The sequence below is a fragment of the Calonectris borealis genome, chromosome 2 (assembly GCF_964195595.1).
Source record: "Calonectris borealis chromosome 2, bCalBor7.hap1.2, whole genome shotgun sequence".
NCBI lineage: Eukaryota > Metazoa > Chordata > Aves > Procellariiformes > Procellariidae > Calonectris > Calonectris borealis.
The window spans coordinates 120,605,567-120,627,901 of NC_134313.1; the positions used below are offsets into that span (position 1 = coordinate 120,605,567).

A 22,335-nucleotide genomic window follows, 5' to 3' on the forward strand; every position below is an offset into this window, starting at 1 on the left:
TGTTCATTTCCAGCTTTTTCAAGCAGTCTCTTCCTTTTTTCCTTTGAAATTGCCTATTCATGTCTCTGCTGTATCACTGGTCTTTTGAGATAGGAATCTTTTCTTTCCCATTCCCCCCATCACTGTTGTTTAACGGCAAAATTGCTGGAGGGCTGTTGTGTGGGTTTTTTTTCCCCAGTTGCTTTCTTCTTCTTCCTTTGTAATCTCCTGCTAACAAGGTGGTTTTTTTCCTTCTTTATTTTATTTTTTTTTTTTTTCCCACTTGTTGAGATCTCTTACTCTGTGCTTTACTGTTTTGCACTAGTGTCCTGCTGTGCAAAAAGGAGTGGAGATTGTCTTGTGTGACTGGTCTCTGTTGGTCTTGGGAGAGCTGAGTTGTTTCTGTTTAGGCACAGAAGGTATAGTACAGCTAGCAAGTGTTGCCCTGTGGTTATGTGACCTATGGCCTTAGGTGTTGGTGCTGGATCACCGATGACAGATAACAGGTTTTTTACAACCTCCTTTTCTTTTTGTAGAGCAGACTGGGATTCTTTAACTTTCTCCCTCATCATTGCTTACCTTTCGATTTTTTTCTTCTATGGTGAAAGATCGCTCCTAAATGTGCATCTTATAAGCAGAAGGTACCCCTGTGCCTTGCATTTTCTACAAGAATCACATCCATGCATCTTTCCATTTGACAGTGATCTCTCTCTGTCTCGATTGTAAAAAAAAAAAACACAAAAACCAACCAACCAAACAAAAAACCAAAAAAACCTCCAAAAAAGCAAACCACCACCACAACAACCAAACAAACAGAAAACCCAAACCACCCACCAAACCCCTTTTGTTTTTCTTTGAAGTTTGCAGATTATCAGGCCTTAGTGCTCTCTATATTTTGATTTAAAGCAATACATTTTCATGTTACCCCAAACAACTCTGCTGTGATTTTGTGTGGTTTTGGTAAAAGTGGAAATTGGTCTAGATGATTGTTTAGTTGTGTTTTTATTTTCTCCTCTTCTGCCTGCTCTTTCCTGGATCAGTAAAACTATTAGCAAGCATCTGAGATACCAGTTGCGTGAAGTCATTCTGGAACGGGCAGCAACACTGCTAGACTTTCTGGCAGAATGTGGTAGTTGGACTCCCAACCTTGGGGCCACCTCTGAAGACTGGGACTTCGCTACTTGGGGTTTTTCCCATGAGACAGGGAAGGGTCTTGCTATAATTTGAAATATGGGAGCTTTCCTTGTTCTTATCAAGGTGCTCCCAGAGAGGCTTACCACTTCAAGGAAAACAGGATCCTTTTATTACAGGATTGTCCTCATAAATACCTTGTGGTCAAAGCAAGCCAGACCTGCTCTCCCTCCTGTTCTCTGCAGCCTCATTTCTAAAAGACTTGCTATGCCTTGATGCATCATTCAGCTAATGATTGAGTCAGCAGCCCATCTGGGACTCTTGAATGGGTGAAGTCGGTATATGTATATAACCGTCTGCACCTGGAAACATTTTAAGCAGTAACAGAATATGAGAAAATAGGTGACAGGAGGCTTGATCTTACATTAAAGCTTAAAATATTAAGGCCTAACCTTCCAAATAGCAGGTTGAAATTTGATGATGTGGCTACTCCCGACCTCAGCAGGTAGCATACAGAGGAACCTGGTCACACAAGGGTAACTGTCCTTGTTTTCAGTTCCTGAACTGTGTCTGCCAACCAGAAATGAATGCTATCAAAGACATCTGGAAAGGACTGAAAATTAGTAGTTTGTGTTGGGTTTTTTGGCATGGAGGAGATAAACAATTAACCACTAGGTGGGGCTAAATATTTACAGGATTTACAGATCAGTGGAGAAGCTTCCTGGAAGAATTGGCAGTTACCTTATGGGATCATAGAAAGTTAAAGAAAGTTGAGCATTTTATTTTTTTACTGTGTTTGTTGACTAATGAGCAGAAAACTGTAAATCTGTAGAAACTCCCTTTAAGAAAGAGCTGCTGTTTAGAATATCTATTAATTAAAAAATGAGCATAATTTACTTTTTCTAAAGAGTCAAAAATGTGTAATTTAACTAGCATGTATAAAATGCTGCTCTTTTATTTATGAAATTAGTACAAGCTATTTCATTTTACACTATTAAAAAAAAAAACAAACCTGGTTTTACAGAGAGAATTGTCCTGTACATTAAGGCAGTAAAAGTGGGTTTTTTTTGCCTGTTGACATCTCTCTGAAATAGGAGAGGAAAACCATGGCTTTTAAAGAAAAGGAAGGTTATAGGATAAAGCTTAGAAATTGTATGTAAATGGAGAGTAAATGCTGTTACTCAAATACAGAAGAAATACCGTGTTTCAAGTTTGAAAAATGAATGTGGCATTCCTTTGTAAATTTGTTATTCTGTAGCTAAAGCAGTACAGCATTAACAACTGACTATAAATTTGTACAATGGTATATAGGAATTATACTTGTTAATAATAACAATTTCAAAGTAAAATGATTTAATTTGAGGATGTTGCTAGCTGTAGAAAATATACTGGGGGATTAAAGCGTATTGTTAACAATTTTTAGACCAGTGTTTACAACACACTTATATCATGATTCATTCTGTAAGAAAGCATTTCACATAAATTTTTTTTCTTCACTTTCTTCCCTTCTTCTCCGCTAAAATCTGCTTTTTTCCCCGGCCTTGTGGGGAAGCATGGGACATAGAAAAATTCTTCCAGAAACAGTTTTAATTTATCTTCTTCCATCTTGAGTGTAAGGGAGCTGGAGAAACCCTTTTGTCCTCACCTCAGACACTATTAAGCATATTTAGACTTTCAGACTTGTTTCTAGAACAAGTTCATAAAAATCTCCAGTGAGTATATTTTTGTAACTAACAGGTTACAAGGTGTAGTTAAATTACAGCTAGAATGCTTTTCTCATATTAACCTGTAATTTACTTACCAGTTATTTATAACTTGTTCGGTAGCCGAAAGAGAAAGGAGTATAAGCAGTTGCTGTCTTTCTGTAGTAGTATTTTAGACAGTGAGAAATTGTTATGAAGTTAATATCTAGTCATCTTTATTTAGCTTAAACAGGTGCAGCTTTCTGCTAGAAGCATTTTTCAGTGAATAAGTTGCTACATCAACATGCCTGTTCATTCCTCCCAGAAAGAGCTTTGTCTCTTACCGCAGGGTCGTGTTGGTGATTCATAGTCAGATGGTACTTGTCAGTGGTACCTACAGACCCTTTTCCTATTAATACCACTTCCATATGTCGTCTTTCTCATTTTGTGTTTTTTTTGCCTTTTCCTATGCAAAAGAGAATTAAAAAATGGTAACTCTTAATTCCTTATTTATATCCAACCACGTTGCTTATTAGTTAAGAGCATTTAGAATCCTGATCATGTTCACGGATGGATTTGCAACTGCTCCCCATTTGCAAAGCATGCTGTGCATTACATCACCCAGATGTCATTAAAAGCTTTGAGTATAGTTAGACCTACCACAGAGACTTGCGATACTCCTCAATAGATCCCATTGCTTTCCCAGGAAATCGTGGGTTGTTCTTTTGTGGTTACTTTTTATTCTATGTTAACGTTATACCAACCAGCCTCTTTTTTTTTCTTGTTTGCTTATAGAGATGTTGTACAACAAAGTACCAAAAACCTTGCTAAGTCAAGAGACATCACCTTTTTTCCTTTTCTCTAATCCTTTAGGCAAGTTTTCCTGTGAACAAATGGAGTTATCTGTCCTTGACAAATCCATAGTCACATATATATAACTTAAAAGAATTCTGTATTTCTAAGCAATAGTTTTAAAAATAACATAGCTATTACGGCTTAGAGCAACTAAAATTATTCTGCAGTGAGAACCTGGATAATGGTATATGGAACACGGAAAGCAAGCACTACTTTATCTACTTTGATCTTAAATGTCAGCAATCAGCTTGCTCCTCTGCTTGAAATCTAGACAAAGTGCACAAAACTAAAGTAACGTTGAATGTATTTTCACATGGTTCATAGATGAATTAAATGCACATTTAGTTTGTTCTACAAGTGAGTTAATCGTGTGCTTCAGAAACAATTAGAGAAAGCTGACAAAGAAATAAAATATACTACGTAGAGGGGAAAATCTGCATTTTGATGCCTGAGTGTGTTGCTTTGACTCCATCCTGGCATACAAATTTTAAGCATTATCCTTTCAAAGAGAGGCTTAAGATTTTGGCATTTGTGAGGCTACAATATTAACTAATGTTGTTGAAAGATTATAGTTTTTGTATTTGATGTTCATGTGCATGTATGTATAAGTGTGGCCATTTTACTACTGTACTCATAGGAGGGTTCCTGTTTTTCTTGCTTATTGAAACAGTGTTTTCTGCGCTCTCTTTCCCTCTTACGTAGTTCTTACAAAATTAACTCTGGAACATATAAACAAACCCAGACCGTAACAAAAGTGTTGCCTGAGAGGATCTTTGCTTGACTAACCTTGGTTTTGGTTTCTCAAATTTGTTCTCTCTGGAACAGTGGCAACAGTTCTCTTAGAGAGATTACAAACCTATGTGCAAAAAAGTAAATGCATGGAGAATGTGATTTTTCCCATTCTCTTGAATCCCTGCTCAGGCTGTACTCATCCCTAATTTTAATGTCTGTCTATGCTACGACTGCCACTTAGTACTATCCCAAGCCAAAACTCTCATGATTGTCAGGCATGGGCCGTAAGCTACAACGCTACTCATAATAGTTGGTAGATAACATGTTTCTTTGTTGTCTTGCAACCAAGTGTATTTTTTTATCTTCTGTGAGATGTTCTGTGGTGAGGTTGTAGTTTCCTAAGTCCTGGAAGTAGCAGAGAGGTGTTCTCTCAAATGGTTATCTGCTTGTTTGGCAGCTTTATTACCTGGTTGAAATGAAGTTTTACTTTGTCCAGGCTCCTGGGCACCTTAGCATCCTCTAACTTGACCGTGCTTCCCATGCTGGTTTTCTAGAACCTGCGTTGCTCCTGCTCAATGAAAACTTTCAGGACCTAGATGCAATATCATTTGAGGTTTAAACATTTTTAAGTTCTTTGTAGTGGCAGCAGCACGGACCTGTCAGCCTAGTTGGTGTTTCCTGTGCAAGCTGGGTGATCCATTCGCAAAGGGTCATGCGCTGTTTTGGGCAAGCTTGTTCCTGACCACCTCCTTTGTGAATGGTTTACAGTGTTCATCTCTTCACAAACCTCCCACCACTATACAACTGGCAGCTGACTTGCTGACATCAAAACTGTTGACTACTTAAATTTTGGAACAGACATCATGGTTTCAAAATGGCACTACCAAAATCTGTTCTTGCATTGATATGGACTCCTGCAGACATACTGCAAAGTACTAAGCCTTTTTTCAGTATTAATTCTAACATATTCTGCCATATGAAGTACCTCACAGAAGAAAGGCCCTAGAGTTATTCTTGAATTTTACTGATCTGAAGACCAGTTCAGCGGGGGCGTGTAGTGCAAACAGTTGTTATTCGGAGTTCTGGTTTAGTTTCAGTTTCCTAATGGACGGTGATCTTCTCTCTTCATAGGTATGTGCCGTGGAACTACCACGAACCCCAGCTGGGCGTGTATGACTTTTCTGGTGACAAAGATCTAGAGTATTTCCTGCAGCTTGCTAATGACGCTGGTTTGCTGGTTATCCTGAGAGCTGGACCTTACATCTGTGCAGAATGGGACATGGTACAGCCTTTTGTAACAGTTATCTCATTTCTAGGGTAAATCTAATGCAAGTATTTTAATCTTAAAGTAGACAAACATACTTGTATGCTTGGACAAGCCTCTTGGTTTAGTGTATTAAAGTCCATGCATCCTACGTAACTTCTTACAACGCAAGCTTACTTTGTATTTGTTTTTTCATTGGGAATTATTTCTTACTTGTAGAAAATCAACCTTCAGGTCTCAGTATGTGTTTTGATAAAAGGCTAAATTCTTCTTACACTTTCTAAAAATAGTCACTGAAGTGATTCCCTTTCCTTTCCCAGGGAGGTCTTCCTGCATGGCTGTTGGAAAAGAAATCTGTTGTTCTCAGGTCTTCTGATTCAGGTAAAGGCATCAAAAAGGACTTGCAAAAATACACTTCAGCAGCAAGGCAACTTGCTGTTGGAAGCCATTACTAGATAACTTAAGCTGAAATATGAATTATCTTGTGTGTAAAATATTCAGTACTTTTAATTAGAAGTGTGCATTCAAGAAGTATATAGAACGAACAAAGTAGGGTAGAAAGTTTCCAAGGTATTAACAGGTTTCATGAAAATTGGTGCCAAAAGAGAAATCATTGTCACCATTGAGGAAAAGAAGGGTAGCTCTCAGCTTTGAATTTTTCAGTTTTGCAACAGCCAACTGGCCACTCATTGTGGGGGTCCTTCCTGGCTGGTCAGTGTGCATGTAGTTCCAGAACTAGTTAGAGCATTCTTATGTGCTGCCTGATCGTGGACCAGACATGGAGGGATGAGATGAGACAGGAGGTTAAGGTGGTTATTGGAGTGCGTATTAGGGGATGAAGATATATATCATATCTGACTCCAGTTCTGCTCATTGTGGGATAAATTATCTATTTAAAAACAATAGTACACATAGCAACATTCAAATTTGTTTTCCTGTTGAAATGTCAACCTGTGTGAGACATATTGAAGTCTCTCTGGTGATTTTCAAAGTTCATCAGTATTTAAATGTTTTATTTTTTAGTAAACTGTATTGGCAGCTGACATTTGTGAACAAGTATAAGAGCACATCAGTCCATTAAATGCTGTTCTGTTATACTTTACATATTTAGAACACTAGGTAAAAACTACCCATATATAATTTAAAACAAAAACTAGAAAAAAAACAGAGAAGTTGTGAAACATTTATACTTTGTGTATCACAGATTACCTGGCAGCAGTAGAGAAATGGATGGGTGTCCTTTTGCCAAAGATGAGGCCTCACCTCTATCAAAATGGAGGTCCAATCATCATGGTGCAGGTAACTTCCTGAAAATCAAATGAACCCAAGCAGCATGGATGCTTATATTGCTCTTGCAGATACTCCATGGGTGTTGGGTGGTAATGTCACAGATATTCCTTAACAGTTTCAGGTAGCTGAAAGATTCTGATGAAATCCCTTATCCAAAAGAACCGAATGCACTGTTTCCAGAATTCAGAGAGCACTCATCTGCTCTTTTAAAGTTGTTTCCCACAACTATAGAAAGCAATAGAGGAAGCTTGTGGAGCTTTTTAGATCTGAGTTTCATGCCAGTTCTCACATGCAGCCACAATACATTACCTGAAACCTCTGACAGGAAAAAGGGGAATAAGGATACCTGCAGATAGAAGCAAAAGCAGTATGGAGTAAGCCTAAAACTTGTGACAAAAATGGCCTCAAAATTTAGGCTTTTTAGTTCTTAGCACCTGATTTAAGCTGTAGATGTTTCAGGACGCAATGTTGTGTGTTCATGGTGAGTAGCTTCTCTCTTAAACTTCTAGATGTGCAGTGGTGATTGTTCTGTATTCTTAGTATTTGACCATAACACAAAAGTTTTGTTTTAATTTTTTTGTTTTTAAAATCCCTGGTTGGCACAGGATGGGATAGGAGACCCTTCTTATAATATGCCCAAGGTCGTTGTTCTTGAACAATGTATTATGTCTATTGAGCAAAAGCACTGGGCAAAATTTTTCCTTGGCAGAAATAAGATGCTTATAATAGGATTTTCAGAAATAACTTTCAGGTGTGTGTGGCATTGGATCTGGAGCTTGAAAGTCCATCCCCTTGGGAAAAGGGCAAGATGTGCTCTTCTCAGTAGTGGCAGGGTTGTCCTTCTCCTCTCAGTCCGTTGAATCCATTGCAGGGCTTTGCTGTTCATCTGAGCCCTTTGTAAGTGTTTTTGTTCTGGAAGTCCAATTTTGCTGCAGTTTTGATATGTCACAACCTGTTCTATGGTTTTGTTGTTCTGCTTGGGAGGTGGGTCATAGTTCTCCATTTTTAATAGAGACTGCGTTTTGATCACTGTTGCTAAGTAGCTAGGGTAGAGATTTGTATGTGGAGGGTGATTTTGTAGGAAAATTACTTATCTCTACACAATGATTGCTTCATTGTAAGATACAGGTGAGAGGAATGAGTGCCTAGATGTGTTGTCTTCTCTTACTCCTCAGGTCTGGAGTTAAAATCACATTTTCAGCATTGCCATCAAAGGAAGAGGATGGTTGGATTTTTTTGGTATCAGATGCAGACTGAAACTGGCTACTGCTTTACTGACTTGCTTTTACTGTGCAGGTAGAGAACGAGTATGGAAGCTACTTCGCTTGCGACTATGACTATCTGCGTTCCCTTCTGAAGCTCTTTCGCCAGCATCTTGGGGATGAGGTGGTGCTGTTCACAACTGATGGTGCAAGCCAGTTTCACTTGAGATGTGGAGCTCTTCAGGGTCTTTACGCAACAGTGGACTTTGCCCCAGGTTGGAGACCGCAGTTTGTTACCAAAAATTCTGTTGTGTGTGTTTTTGTGGCAGAACAAACTGACTTAACTGCTTGACAAACCTGATGGCTTTGTTTAAATGGGGTAATAGAATCATAGAATCATAAAATATCTGAAGTTGGAAGGGACCCATAAGGATTGTCGAGTCCAACTCCCTGGCATTTATGTATATTTGATGTACTCTTAAACGTACAGGAATCACCCACAAGTACCCAGTTAGAGAGTCATAATCACTTCCTCACATCATGAAATCATGAATAAACAATTTACACTGCTCATAGTGCATGTCTCCTAAAAATTAGCAGCAATAGTTGGCATTGATTCCATTGATTTTTTTTTTTTTAAATATATTTTTTTGGTGCTGGGGTTTTCTTGTGTCCTCTGTCTGTCCCAGAATCCAGCCCTCATAGTTAATTTCTTTTTAAGCCAGTGGTTACTGGAAAAAAAATTACTGCTGAAGATCATAACTAGAAATGTGCACACTGGCACAATTTGCTGTGATACAGGCCTGAAGAATGGCTAAGCAACCATAGTGTGTTCAGAAAGTGCCCTTTTGATAGAAGAGGAGAGTTAATGATGTAAATGTTCATATACTGCGCAGACTTGGCAAAATAGGCTTAAGGCACAAGAAACAAACTCCAAGATAGATCTTTCCGTATTTTTTTATATGTGGCCTCTTTTGTACATTATTTTCTCTACAGTCAAAGATGTGGAATCTGTTTTCCTACAAGTAGATTGAAATTGTGAACTCCTTCATGTGTATCATTTGTGAGATGGGGAGCTACTCATGGAAGTAGTTACTTCCAGTCCTTATGGTTTGAGCCACTAGGATTGATCAGAAGTGAAACTCCTCTTTAGAGATTGCCTGGCTTCTGTTCTTCCCCACAGTCTTGGTACCACAACCCCGGGCCTATACTTTCCAATGACCAAGTAGCAATTCTGACACATCTCTGACTTCTTGGTGCCAGGATGTCAATCCTGAGAAAAGCCGGGTTTTCTTAAGCTGTATCTCAAAAGCAAAGACTTGCATGCATACATATTTTAAATAAGTTCTGCAACTTAAACACTGGAATCAAAGGTATTGATTTCTGTGTTTTCTGAAGTAACTATCTTGTCTGGATTTTTGCTAGATGTCGGAAGGGAGATAGAACACCTATTTCAGTAGAATGAAGGACTGAAAGTCATGGATGTAACAATTCAATTTTATTTCTATCTGCTTATAGGTGGCAATGTCACAGCAGCATTCTTGGCTCAAAGGGGCAGTGAACCTATGGGCCCTTTGGTATGTCTTTTCACTTAAATTTCTTGTATCATTCCTAATCTTGCAGTGGTTAATAAGAGAGGATTGACAACAGTGTGTTGGACAGTTTTTAGGGACAGGTTTACGACGACGTAATTTTCAAGTCAGTCACAAAAACTGAATAGAGGAGCTTCTGTGTGCGTTTGTCAAATCCACATTAACTGCTGTTCTGTAAATACTATTTTAGTCTCAAAAGATACTGATTCTGTTTCAGTTTTTTTTCCTTGCTAAGACAAATGTTTACAAAGCAGTGGAAACAGTAAGTACGATTAGATGAGTTGGTGAGGTACGTGTGTGGGTGGAATTTAAAAGCAAAATTAAAAGGGCAGGTTAGAAGTTGCTTCCTGTTTTCAGCTACCCTAGAGGTTTTACACAAGCTATAATGGGATGTGAGATCACTGCAAGCCATTTTGACAAAGAAAGCCCGTTGAGGGTACAAGATTATCTCTGTGCTATGAAATTGTTTAGAACACAATTTGAGTATTTGAAAATTTTTTTTTTTCATTACATCTAATCTATGTATGCTATTCTGCAGAGATTGTATTGATTCCATCGTTCATTTGAATGCCAAGCATCTGAAACACGTTCATGTTGACCGGTTCCAAGGAAATCCGTGTTCTTTGGTACTTAAGCAATTATTTTCAAAGTGTCCCTATAAAATTATTGAAACAATCCTTTAATTTCTTCAACCAGTAATCTGCTGAAAAGGACTGACTTCGTGTATACTTTGCTGTATTTATAGTAGTTTAAAAATGGCTCGAATGAGTCAAGGTGCCTTTTTTCCTTCCCTTTTACAGTTAGTAACCTTGAATCACATTGAATTCTGTTCTTGTTCCCTCTTCGTGTTTTCCCTTCCTCTTTTGCCTCCTTTCAGGTTAATTCTGAGTTTTACACTGGATGGTTGGATCACTGGGGGCACCGTCATTCTGTTGTGCCTGCACAAACTATAGCTAAAACACTTAATGAAATCCTGGCACGTGGTGCTAATGTTAACTTGTAAGTGTGTGTTCAGTAGAGGTTAATTTTGGGGGGATTTTTTTTCCCAATTCAGCAAAACCTGTTTTAAGTGGATGGCTTTTTTTCCTTTAGGTACATGTTTATAGGTGGGACTAACTTTGCCTATTGGAATGGTAAGAAATTATTTAAATGATACTAATGATATAGGGAAGCTGTTTATGAATTAGGTAGTAAGGTATTCTGTGAAAGAACAAGCTATGCCTGCTTTCACATAGCAAAAGATGACTGCACTAGCTGTTCTCTGTTTATTGCCAGCATGTTGTACCAAACCCACATGGTATTTATCTTTGCAGAGGTACTTCTGCTTCGCTCAGTCCTTTGAAACAGCTGAAACATGGATAAATTTGTTTCTCTTCAGAATATTTCTGAAGACTGTATAACAGAGCAGTGTGAGCTCAGAAGGATGTTGTCCTCCATCAGGAATAGTTTCTCTATGCCAAATACCAAGGCCTACATTGAATCTAAAAATGTAGCAGAGTCTGGCTGTGATTGGAAAGGATTCTGAAAGTTGATACCTTTGGAAAAAAACCAACTCTTTCACTGCTTCTATTTCCCCCCTCCCTTTCCTCCCTTAGGTGCTAATATGCCCTATATGCCACAACCCACTAGTTACGACTATGATGCTCCACTGAGTGAAGCGGGGGATCTGACAGAAAAATATTTTGCCTTGAGGGAAGTCATTGGTATGGTGAGTGTCCCTCGGACATGTTTAGAATGGTTCTTTGAAACATCCCTGGTGTACTGCAAACTCTCTCACTCTTGTGTTGGTATAAGTTACTTCTGAATTTACTATTTTCTGCAAGTAAGGGAAGTGAAGTAGAGCAAGGCAATTAGGCCAACTGAACTGCTTGTTGTTACAAAAGGGGAAAGATCTTGCACCTCTCTGGCTATCCTTTCTGTCCCGATGGCTCCCTCCTTCCTTTCGGAGTTGGGGATACAGGTGCAGGTCTGACACAGAAATGATTCAGCTCTGCTTTTTTGCTGCGTTTGTTTTCTTTCGACTCAAGGTCAGTAAGCTAATCAGCTGGCTCAGTCAGATGAGAGCCAGTGTTGGCACAAGGGGAGCAGAAGGAGGCAGAAAGGGTTTGGCTGGGCGTAGAGATGGAGGAGGAGTGAACAGAAGCTTTACCCTTGCAGCATCCATCAGCCATTCAGTCGGCTCAGGCTGATTGCTTAATGTCAGCGTGATACGCACTGCAGCCTAGTGCTCTGGCTGTCTGTATCCCAAGCTTCACGTTGTGGTTTTGGGCCTCTCTGAGAAGGAGTGTGCTTATCCAAATGAACACATCTTGTTTTTGTGATGCCACAAACTGTAGCTAGTGGGTGGGACCAGCTTTGCCTTTGCTGTAAAAACGCACAGTATCTCTACAAACTGGAGATTGAAGTGAAACATGGCACCTGTATCTGGATTTTGAATAGCCTTACATTGGAGGCCGTTCAGATGAGGCTTAAAAACAGATTCCATGGGAATCCCAAGGCTCAGGCTTATATTCGCTGTCCTGTTGCATGCCAGCAACATTCCTATTCATGAGAAGACATTTTTTGATGGGAGTAGATCTCCCAAAAGCGTATTACACTTTCTCTAGGGTTGAGCACGCCTTTATCTCCGTACCTGTGGAAGGCCTGCTGTGGATCATTTTCTTCAATTTCTCCATTATCCCTAAGCTTTCCATTGATGGGATAATTTTGATAGCCTTTCAAGGGGAACCTCCTGTCTTGATACAGCTTTTCTCACCAGAGAAATTCCCAAACTTCCTGTTTTTGAGTTGTTTTCTTCAAGGCAAGATCCCTATCTGAAACGTAAGTAGTGTTCTAGTGCACTGAGATAGCTTTGATAAGATCAGAAGTGTTCAGTATAACCTAAGGTGTGTTGGGTCATGGTACAGCTTTTTTTGGTGTGGTTTGTTTATCTCTTACCTTCCATATCCCTAGGATCTCAGTGAAGTTTTCCTGTCTCAGCTGTGGGTTCTAAACTCGTAACAGTCTATCTACTCAGTTGCAGTTTGAGGTGGGGCTGATGAAAGAAAATTAAGTTGCCTGTAACTAATGACTGCGTTCAACACGTTAGCTGTGCCACAAGGCGAACACGTTATAATCTTCCTTTAGTGTTTCCTTCAGTTAATAAATGTAATAAATAAGAAGGGTTTCGGTCTACAGCTTCTTTCAATTGCTGACAGCATGCTCTAATTTTTACTATTTGGGCTGAAATTTCCTACTTTTGACTTCTTCTCTTGGGTGAATATAATCTTTCTTTTCTTTAAGCCAGAATATCTTGATTATTTTTAAATACAGAGAGCAAGAAATGAACTTGTTACCAGAAATATAAATCAGGCTTTCATCAGTCCATAGTTGAAATTTGACAGGAGGGCATTGGAAATTACACAGCTGTGGTCCATTTAAGAAAAGAAAAAAATAGACCAACTAAGTGTTTAAAAAAAAAATAGACCAGCTAAACAAAAAAAACCAACCTTGTCTTGGTGCAGAGGTGAGCTTTTGAGCATGAGTTTTATGCTGGATTTACCATGTGTAAGCCCAGCAAATCATGCCTTGTGCTAAAACTTTCAAGCTGAAATCAAAGTAAAATCTCTTAAGAAAAATGCCCTTTCAGCCCCTCACCAAATTTATTTAAAAAAAACCAAAACAACTAGGAGCTGCCAAAGTAAGCACTCAGAAGTCACCAAATGTGCAGATTAAGATAGTCTTCACAAGAGCGGTCGTTTGTGCCTGTGTATTAAAATGTAGGCTTAGATTGCATGATCACGTGGGTATCTCATCTGCAGAAGTTTTTTCTCTATAATGTGCAGACAGGGCCATGTTCAGTAAATGAAAGAACAGATAGGAAAAGTGGACATTACAGGAGACAAGTAATGGCAGGAAAGGGAGAAGGGGGCGATGGCAAGGAGAAAAGAAGGTTGTAGGCTCAGAAAGGAGGAGGCTAAGGTATGGGGCAGAAAGCAACTGTCTAGACTTGCCACTCCTCAGAGGTGTCAAGAAAGTAGTGGACATCCTTCACCCCTTCTCACTGCTGATCTCAGGTGGTTCTTCCTAGAGATAATAGGGCAAGAAGCAAACAAAAATAGCCCAGCAGTCAGAGTGAAGGGGAAGGCACAAGAGGCTAATAATTCCCATACGGAAGTGCTGCTAAGGAAGGATCAGGTGGAATTACTGCTCTACAGACTTGGAAACGTTAAGTCAAGCTCCCATGGACTGGGGAGACGACTGCAGGAGGGTTGTAGAAGACAGTAATGCAAGCTCTAACCACAGGAGGGCTCAAAGGGCATTGTGATTCTTTGGCAGCTCGTTACCTCAAGTTGAATAGTTATTAAAAATTGTTTACTATATGTGATCAAGTCAGATGTTTGTTTGTTTTTTTTTTAAAAAAACCTCCATGTTAGACTAGGTGCAGCTGTAGTCTTTTAGCACAAAGTTCTACTTTTGTAAGTTGTGAAGTGGAAAGTGAGAATTCAGTTAAAGCATGTTTGTATTTAAGTTTTACGTTTTTTGTTTTTTTTTTCTTCCTTCCCTTTCTAGTATAAGCAGTTACCAGAAGGTCTTATCCCTCCGACAACACCCAAATTTGCATACGGGAAGGTTCGCTTGCAGAAGGTAAATTAACATCTGTAATATGCTGTCTATATTTCCGTAATGCTGTATGTTTGCTTTTTGCAAAAAATGTTTATGAAGGTGTCACAGCAGTCTCTAGATATCATACAAAATAAAGAGGAAAACCTTGAAACTGAACTTTCAGGAAGGAGCGAGCAGAGCTTGGGAGTTACGAATCATGCCCAGGGTAGAGAATAAGAAAATGTATGTTTTCTGGATATAAAAAGATAATTTTTACAATATGCAGTATGTGTCTGAAGTTTTACTGAACTGAAATTAATATTATTAACACAACAGAATCATAGTTGTCTAAGATAACTCATGTATGAGTAATGTAGCTGAGGGAATGCTAGCATGAGAGCTATGAGCAAAGAGTGTTTTTGTAGCTGGTGATGCCTCTGAAGTAGAAGATATACATATCCTTTAAATACTTCTAGGTGTTTAAATTTTGAATGTGGAACATTTATCAATAAGACTTTCAAATTTATTGAAAAGTTTCTTATAAGAGATTTATGAAAATCTGTAGCTGATGAGAGAAATTAAATTAGTTTCCTGCCAAGGGAAAAGCGTGCAGAACCTAGCATGCAGAACCCAGCCTTGCTATATCTTGTCTGACAACAGTGATATAACTGGTCAGCACATGAGTAGCTGGGGTTTGTCCATAGCACCGTCATTTTAGGACCAGTGACAATTTTCTGTGAAATACGGTTGAGAACTAGGTTCCTGCAGTGAGTGTAGAAGATGCCTTAAGGGGGGATGGAAGAGACAACAGGTATGAAGTTGGCTATATTCATTCTGCTGGGCACAGACAAGTTGGTGGAGGATTACTGCAGTTGGTGTACTGGAAACCAATTCATAATGCTTTGATTTTATACTTTGTACTTTTAATTTGGCAGCCACCTTTCCAGTCAGTGATGTATCTGATCTGTTATGCACTGCAGCTGAAGCATTGCAAAATTTGGTAGTGATAAGGCTTTGCAGGCATTTTCAAGTCATCCCACTCAAGTGGTGGGCAGAACTACTTTTTGTATAAAAGTGATTCACCAGTGAAGTTGAAACAGATCTATATCATTTTCAACAACCTTTGAGTATCTTCAGACCTTTTAGGGCAGGGGTTGCCATATGAGGTTTCACTGAACTGGCTTATATTTGGTAGTGACTAATTATATACCATTATCAGTACACCCAGCACTTCTACTGCTATCATAGGTTGCCAGCGTTTGGGAGCCTAGCAATCAGATTTTGACTCTCCCATCTTCTCATGATGGCTCTCGGATAGGACTGTCCAATTTCACTAGAACAATGAACTTTCTCTTTCATGTGTTCAAGAAGTGAATGCTGCAGGGTGCCTGGCCCAGACACCTGTCTTACGAAGGAGTCGTCAGATGAGTAAACTTGCTCAAATACCGCAGCTTTGACCTGGCCATCACACTGGGAGCCCTGTTCCTGCACCTTCTCACCTTCTACACTTCCTGCTTTTTTGACAGGAGGCGTTTTACTCTCCACCCAGCAGTTTTAGGAATCCAGATGGCATGTCTAAACTGCCAGGTGTGAGGTTCCTGTGGTTGCCTGTAGATATACTGCCATCTGCACTGAAAGCCTCTAGAATTGTTTTCTGGGAAGAAGGCTGCTTTTTGCTCTGTGAACCCTCTGCTTAACTTCAGCAGCAGTTTATTCCTCTGCTTGGTTACCCTGCAACACAGGATGAGTCTCAACTCACAGAAGGTTTGTCCCATCCCAGCCAAAGCCATCCTCCCAACTCCGTCATGCATTCTAGCCCCTGCTGGGACCAGGTCCAGTGCACCTTGTTGTATGGAGGTGCCTGAATGTATTTGGGTGAATATCAGAGAGGGAATATTCTAAATGATAAGACTTAGCTTTGGTAATAGTAAACTTCCCAGCTATATCATTTGCAGTGACAGTGCTAAAACAGGTACTATGCAAAGCTTCCCTGTGCAGTCGAGGTCCAGCCTGCTATGCAGAGCATTGAATCTACTGCAATAGACCAACTCCCTTGACGCTTTTGCAGAAAGAAAGGGGGGAAGGAGACTCCAGAGTATTTTCAAGAGTCATACGGTCTACTTTACAGAAGTACGTGTAACCAGAGCAGGTTGTTCTCTGTTTTTTTTTTCCCACAAGATATTCTGTGACAATTCAGTCCTTAAGTACCTGAGTACTCAGCTACTCAGGACCTAAACTTGAGGAAAAGAGATCTCTGTCCTTAGCAGTGCTGCCTGTCATATTTGCTGGGTTTTGGATGTTTGCAAATAGGTTGCCCCAGATGAAAATAATTGGGGAAACCCAGGTTAGTTGGGGAGGGAAAAGAAATAAAAAATGAAAAAAAAAAAAAAAAAAAAAAAGAAAAACTCCCCTGCTGTTCCCCAATCAGGCAGTTGTTCATTTTGAGCTATTGAATTATTTTAAAGAATTCTCTTGGGTGGGGAAAAAAGGTAATTTATTAAAAGATGCTGGGGGCACTGACATTGCTACAGAAGAGCAGAAGACAGGAAAGCAGGCGGTGAGGAAAAAATCTTGTTGCATAGATGCAAAAGAGAAGTGTTGAAGATGAGGAATGAGGGCAAGCAAAGGCAGAACAGCAACAGATGGGCTCAAGAAATGTGAGCAAAATGACAGGGTTTAGGGGTTTAAGATCCAGAATGTGGGGAGCATCCTTTCCAGAGGGAAGTTAATGAGTCTTAGGGCCTGCAACGCGTCTGCGTGGCTGTGCAGGTTTGTGAGCAGGTGGTAGTTTCTGGTCACCACTTGGAAGGCCCTGAGGAGTTCTTGGTCACAAGGAAATGCCTGCCCCGGCACTGCAACCTGCAGGCTCGTAGGTTCTGGAGTTGTACTCAGTTCTTGGGATGTGGAGAGCTCAAGCAGTAGCAAGTAGCAGGCGACACTGATATGAGTTGGGGGTAGACAGGGGTTAAGCAAACAGGATGCTGCCAGTAGTTGGTATCATTCCTGTTGGGGCTATTTTGTTTCTTTTTTTTTCATGCTTGATCTTACACTTTGGTTTTGAAGACCTTGCTCTGGAGGTTAAAAAAGTATTGCTATTTTTTATTCGTATTCATCTGTTGTTTTACAGGTTGAGTTTTTAAAAATTCTTGACAGTATTTGTAATTTTTAAATTTACTGTTAAGTTGCTGTTGTGATACCGATTGTCCACTAAGTAGCAGTCAAAAGGAACTTGCAGCAAGAGCAGATCTTGTTTTGTTTTTTTTTTGTATGCACCACTTAAGAGTGAAAAGCTGAAGAAAAATAATCCATTGAAGTTTCAAAGAAACAAGCTTCTACCAGTCCATAAGTGAATCATATGTGGTCGACCTGTATTCAGAACAGAAGCACCCTTGGTAGCGGGAACTTAAAAGAAAGTCAAGCAGGCACACGTACAAGCTGCTAATACTCAGTTCAGCAAGGCACAGAGCAGCACTCCTTGCCAGTTAGTAGCTCATCCAAGTGACCACGTGCGTCTTAATACCACTTACGTTCATTTCTAATTTCATTGTTTAGCTGGGACCAAGACTATTAATGCTCATAGGATTGTTGTTTAGTTCTATAAATCAACTCTCTCAGTGTCTGTGCAAAGATACTCATCTCTTGCTTCACGGCTGTTGTGCAAGACCCGGCAGTTCAATCTCTCCTGCAACCTGCCAAGCCCTGCATATTGCTTTAACATTACTGGCTCCCTTGGAGGAGCACAAGATAAGGAATGGAGCACATACACAGTCCTGAGCATTTGGGGAATTTTACTCTACGAAAGCTGATTGTTATTTTAGGTACAATGCTTAAACCGAAAACGTAAGAGCAAACTACTCTCATCAAAATTTTGCAAGCCATCGTTTGACTGACAGCCTTCTTGCCAGGGCGAACATGCTTACCTATGGACTAGTGAAGGTGACCCAACCTCCAGGTAGTGATGGCATTACCCTTTGTGTATTTGTGGCCTCCTTTTGCTTTCTTGTTCCTAGCTAAAGGGTTGAGATAAGCTAATTTCAAAAGTCCATTTAGATCTATGTCTACCTGCTTGTTGTGGTTTAACCCCAGAAGGCAGCTAAGCCCCACACAGCCACTCGCTCACTCTCCCCCAGAGGGATGGGGGAGAGAATCGGAAAGGTAGAAGTGAGAAAACTTGTGGGTTGAGATAAAGACAGTTTAAGGGTAAAGCAAAAACTGCAACCACAAGTAAAGTAGAAGAAGGAATTCATTCATTACTTCCCATCAGCAGGCATGTGTTCAGCCATTTAGGGCTCCATCATGTGTAATGGTTACTTGGCAAGACAAATGCCATAACTCTGAATGTGTGTCCCCCCACTTCCTTCTTCTTCCCCCAGCTTTATAAGCTGAGCATGACGTCATGTGGTGTGGAACATCCCTTTGGTCAGTTGGGGTCAGCTGTCCCAGCTGTGTTCCCTCCCGACTTCTTGTGCACCCCCAGCCTACTTGCTGGTGGGGTGGGGTGAGAAGCAGAAAAGGCCTTGACTCTGTGTAAGCACTGCTCAGCAATAACGAAAACATCCCTGTGTTATCATCAACACTGTTTTCAGCACAAATCCAAAACATGGCCCCCTACTAGCTACTATGAAGAAATTTTACTCTATCCCAGCCAAAACCAGTACTATACTGAAGAAATAATTGTGTATACATAGACAATTCATGCTGACTTCTGTCACATACAGGATTTCACACAAAGTGATGTACATTTTAATATATAATTTAATATTTCAGCACTGCTGAATTTCATGTGTGCTCTGCAAAAATTCCATACTTCTGTTGTTGAAGTAGCCTCAGAAGTTTGTATTGCTGTGAATGCTCTTATAGTATACAGTTTTACATGATTTTAAATGCCTAATTTTTTTACTGTTTTTTTTCTCAAGCATTTGAAAGTAAATCTGCATTTGAGAAATATTTTGAATGCCTGATGTGTAATTATCACTGAACAGTGACAATACTTCTGGTGAAACACACTAACATCTTGCATGAAAAATATGAATGCAATTGATTTTTTTGAGCTTGTAAGACACTGGGCATATTGTGTGCATCTTGACTGACATAAAATTGATAGTGGACTTTGAGAGAGAATTGTAGACGAGTAGAAAACTCTGTAATTGCAAAAGGAAATTGCAGATGGCAACAAAAGGCAATTTAATTGTACACATGTAAGTCCTTATTCAGCAAGGTATTTATGCATGTGACTAGCCTAAACCTTGCTCCCAGTCTCACTAAAATCAGTCCAGCTACTTATATGTGACACTGAATTACAGCTTTAGGGTTTCTGAAGTCATTTAAGACTAAATAGAGTAAATTCATCTTGGATAACTCTTGATGGAATCAAATTGTATCACTACTTAGCTCAGAATTATTCCAGAGTAACTCACTGGAAATCAGTGGCATTTTCCCTAGGTTGATTTTAAGTATAATTTGAGCAACATTTAGATAATATAGTTGTTTTGTATTAATTGTCCAGACTGTTGTGTTTGTTTATAGAACTTTTGTGAGAAACTCCTGGGTTAGTTCTCATTGAATAACAAAGGGTCACTTTTATGAATGCATAGCAAATTTAAAACATCTGGATTTTTTAAAACATTGCTCCACATGTAGGATGTTTCTTTCAGGGTTCATCAGGTCTCTGTACTGTATTGTATTAATGTGTCTGTAAGAATGACATAAGGGCTTAAGATTTCTGTGCTTTCTGGACAGATGCAGCTAGCTGGCTAGGTGGCTGGATATGCAAGCTGTTGTATTTGGATTGAGATTTACTGACCTTCATATATCTGCTTTTTCTATGCTGCAGGTGGGCACTGTGGTGGAGGTTCTTGACAGGCTGTCACCTGCGGGACCAGTAAAAAGCACTTACCCATTAACCTTTGTTCAGCTAAAGCAGGTGAGGATTCCTTTAGTAGGCACTTTGCAGTAATTTTGTAAAGTTTATTTGAACAACCCGCTGTGGTATGACTCTTCTATGTCAGTGTCTTACACCTTATCTCAGCACAGAGGTAATGGTATTATAAAGGTGTCCAGGATTTTTGCATTGGAGACCTTTCCATATACTACAATGCTCCTATTTTGCACCTGAGGTTTTCCTCTTTCCATGAATGTAGGTATATATGCTGTCCAGGCTTTCACCTTTATGTCTCTCCTCTCTGAAGTATTGATTTTCAGGTTCTTAAGAGACTTTTTTAAAATCCATCTTTTTCTTCACTATTATTTTTCCTAATCCTGTTTTTTCTTTGCCTCTCCCCACCTGCTATCAGAGTGAGCCCAGTAGCTGAGACACTGCTTTCTCATACAAGTCAGGGGGCTGGAGATTGCGGAATGCAATTTGACACTTCTGTGGGCCTCCTACTTATTTGTAGTTCTTTTCTTTTACTATATGTATGATGAGGCAAGAGAATGCGGTGAGAGAAACCTTTGGGAGCAACCTTTTGGAGTTGTTGCAACCCACTGTCGGGGTCATTCACCCCACTGGTTGAGATAGGAAAAATACCTTTCTCTGCATTTTCCTGTGGCTTCTGCTGACTCCCACTCTCCCCTATGTTCCCTCTCTGTCAGTCTCTGCCTCAGTTTCCCTGTCACTTTTGGTGACTTCCATATCTTCCCTGACAGTCAAAGATCTTTCCCTTGCTGCTGAGGGACTCTGTCTTTCCATTAAGGTTACATGGCTCCTTGATCATTTCTGTACCAAATTTCGTGGAGACTGGAGCATGGGTGCTAATGGCCTGCAGCTAAAATAAACTACTTTGAGACAATGTGATGGTGGTAGTAGTTGGGGGAGGGAGAAGAGGGGGGGAACAGTTTAGCAGGTGCCTGGAATATGGCATTAGTCAAGCAGGGGTTCAAAGCTCAGATTTTTCCTTTCCAAGCCACTAAAACAGAGATGTGAGAGAAGCTGCAGGTAGTATGTTATGGCTAGATGTAATTTCTAGAGGGCTTTTCTCTCTCGTCCTCTGGCCTTCCCACTCTTAGTACTCTGCGTAGGGAAACTCCTGAGAGAAGACGGCAGCCAGAGGAGCTTCCTAGCATATTTTTAAACTTTTTTCTTTCCCTCCTGCCCCCCCCTCCCTCTTTCTGGGCACCTTGTTGCAAATGTGATGCAAGTCTGGTAATTATAGCAGAATGGAAATGGTTTACTCTCACTTTTTCCTGCCAGGGTTATGTTCTAATCCAAGTCTTGAAGATAAATGGTTTTGTGGCTACTCGGTGAAAGACACGATGCATTTTTTGACTTGTTTTTAATTTGTGTTTCACTTTGTGATAAGAACAAATCCAATTACTTTCTTTTTTCTTCCCTGATAGGGAACTTAGTGAAAAATATTCCAAAATTTCCTGATGTGAATCAGGTAGTTTTTAAAATAGATAATATTGACTTGATGAATATGTCAATTTATGGGCACTGGGTAACAAGTGCACTTTCAAATTTGTTATATAAACTCAGTTATGAAGGGGTTTTCCAGCTATCTTTTCATTGATTTTAATGAAGAAATAATACTGTCGCTCATTAACTGCTGTGTTTTTATTGAGGAAATACCTTCATAGCTAAGACCCTTATCTTTTAAAGTTACGTAAGTGTTCTGATGAAACACTTAAAAACAGAAACTCTGTGGAATTTACACCCATTACTTAAAGGTCAAAGTGAACTCTAATCTGAAGCTGGTATCTGTGATAGATGCTATCTGAAGTGAATGAACGTTAACATTTCAATCCGAACGTGTAGGCAGGAATGTGGGATACTTCTGATTCATGACCTGAACTGAAGCTACGGAATGACTTGGTTCGTTAATCTGTTTGGGGTTTTTTCCTTTCTTTTCTTTTCTTAGTATTTTGGGTTTGTACTGTACAGAACTACGCTTCCAAAAAACTGTACGGAGCCAACAGAACTGTCTTCACCTTTAAATGGAGTCCATGATCGTGCCTATGTCTCTGTGGATGGGGTAAACACTGTTTGCTGGTATTCATTTCTGCTATGAGTGGCCTTCACCAAAAGT

General features: G+C 39.8%; 1 protein-coding gene across 2 annotated transcripts in view; it reads left to right on the forward strand.

Annotated features, from left to right (window-relative positions):
- The window catches only part of GLB1 (galactosidase beta 1), an 88,920-nt gene that overhangs the window by 54,558 nt on the left and 12,027 nt on the right, over nt 1-22,335 (forward strand). Inside the window, exons 3-13 of one of the 2 annotated variants that reach the window (XM_075143157.1) lie at nt 5,511-5,661; nt 5,964-6,024; nt 6,848-6,942; nt 8,230-8,410; nt 9,654-9,712; nt 10,605-10,726; nt 10,820-10,860; nt 11,323-11,435; nt 14,279-14,353; nt 20,145-20,234; nt 22,168-22,281. In XM_075143157.1, coding sequence (XP_074999258.1) covers nt 5,511-5,661; nt 5,964-6,024; nt 6,848-6,942; nt 8,230-8,410; nt 9,654-9,712; nt 10,605-10,726; nt 10,820-10,860; nt 11,323-11,435; nt 14,279-14,353; nt 20,145-20,234; nt 22,168-22,281 — 1,102 coding nt within the window. The remainder of the gene's footprint in view (nt 1-5,510; nt 5,662-5,963; nt 6,025-6,847; nt 6,943-8,229; nt 8,411-9,653; nt 9,713-10,604; nt 10,727-10,819; nt 10,861-11,322; nt 11,436-14,278; nt 14,354-20,144; nt 20,235-22,167; nt 22,282-22,335) is intronic. The other variant, XM_075143158.1, reaches the window with a different exon arrangement.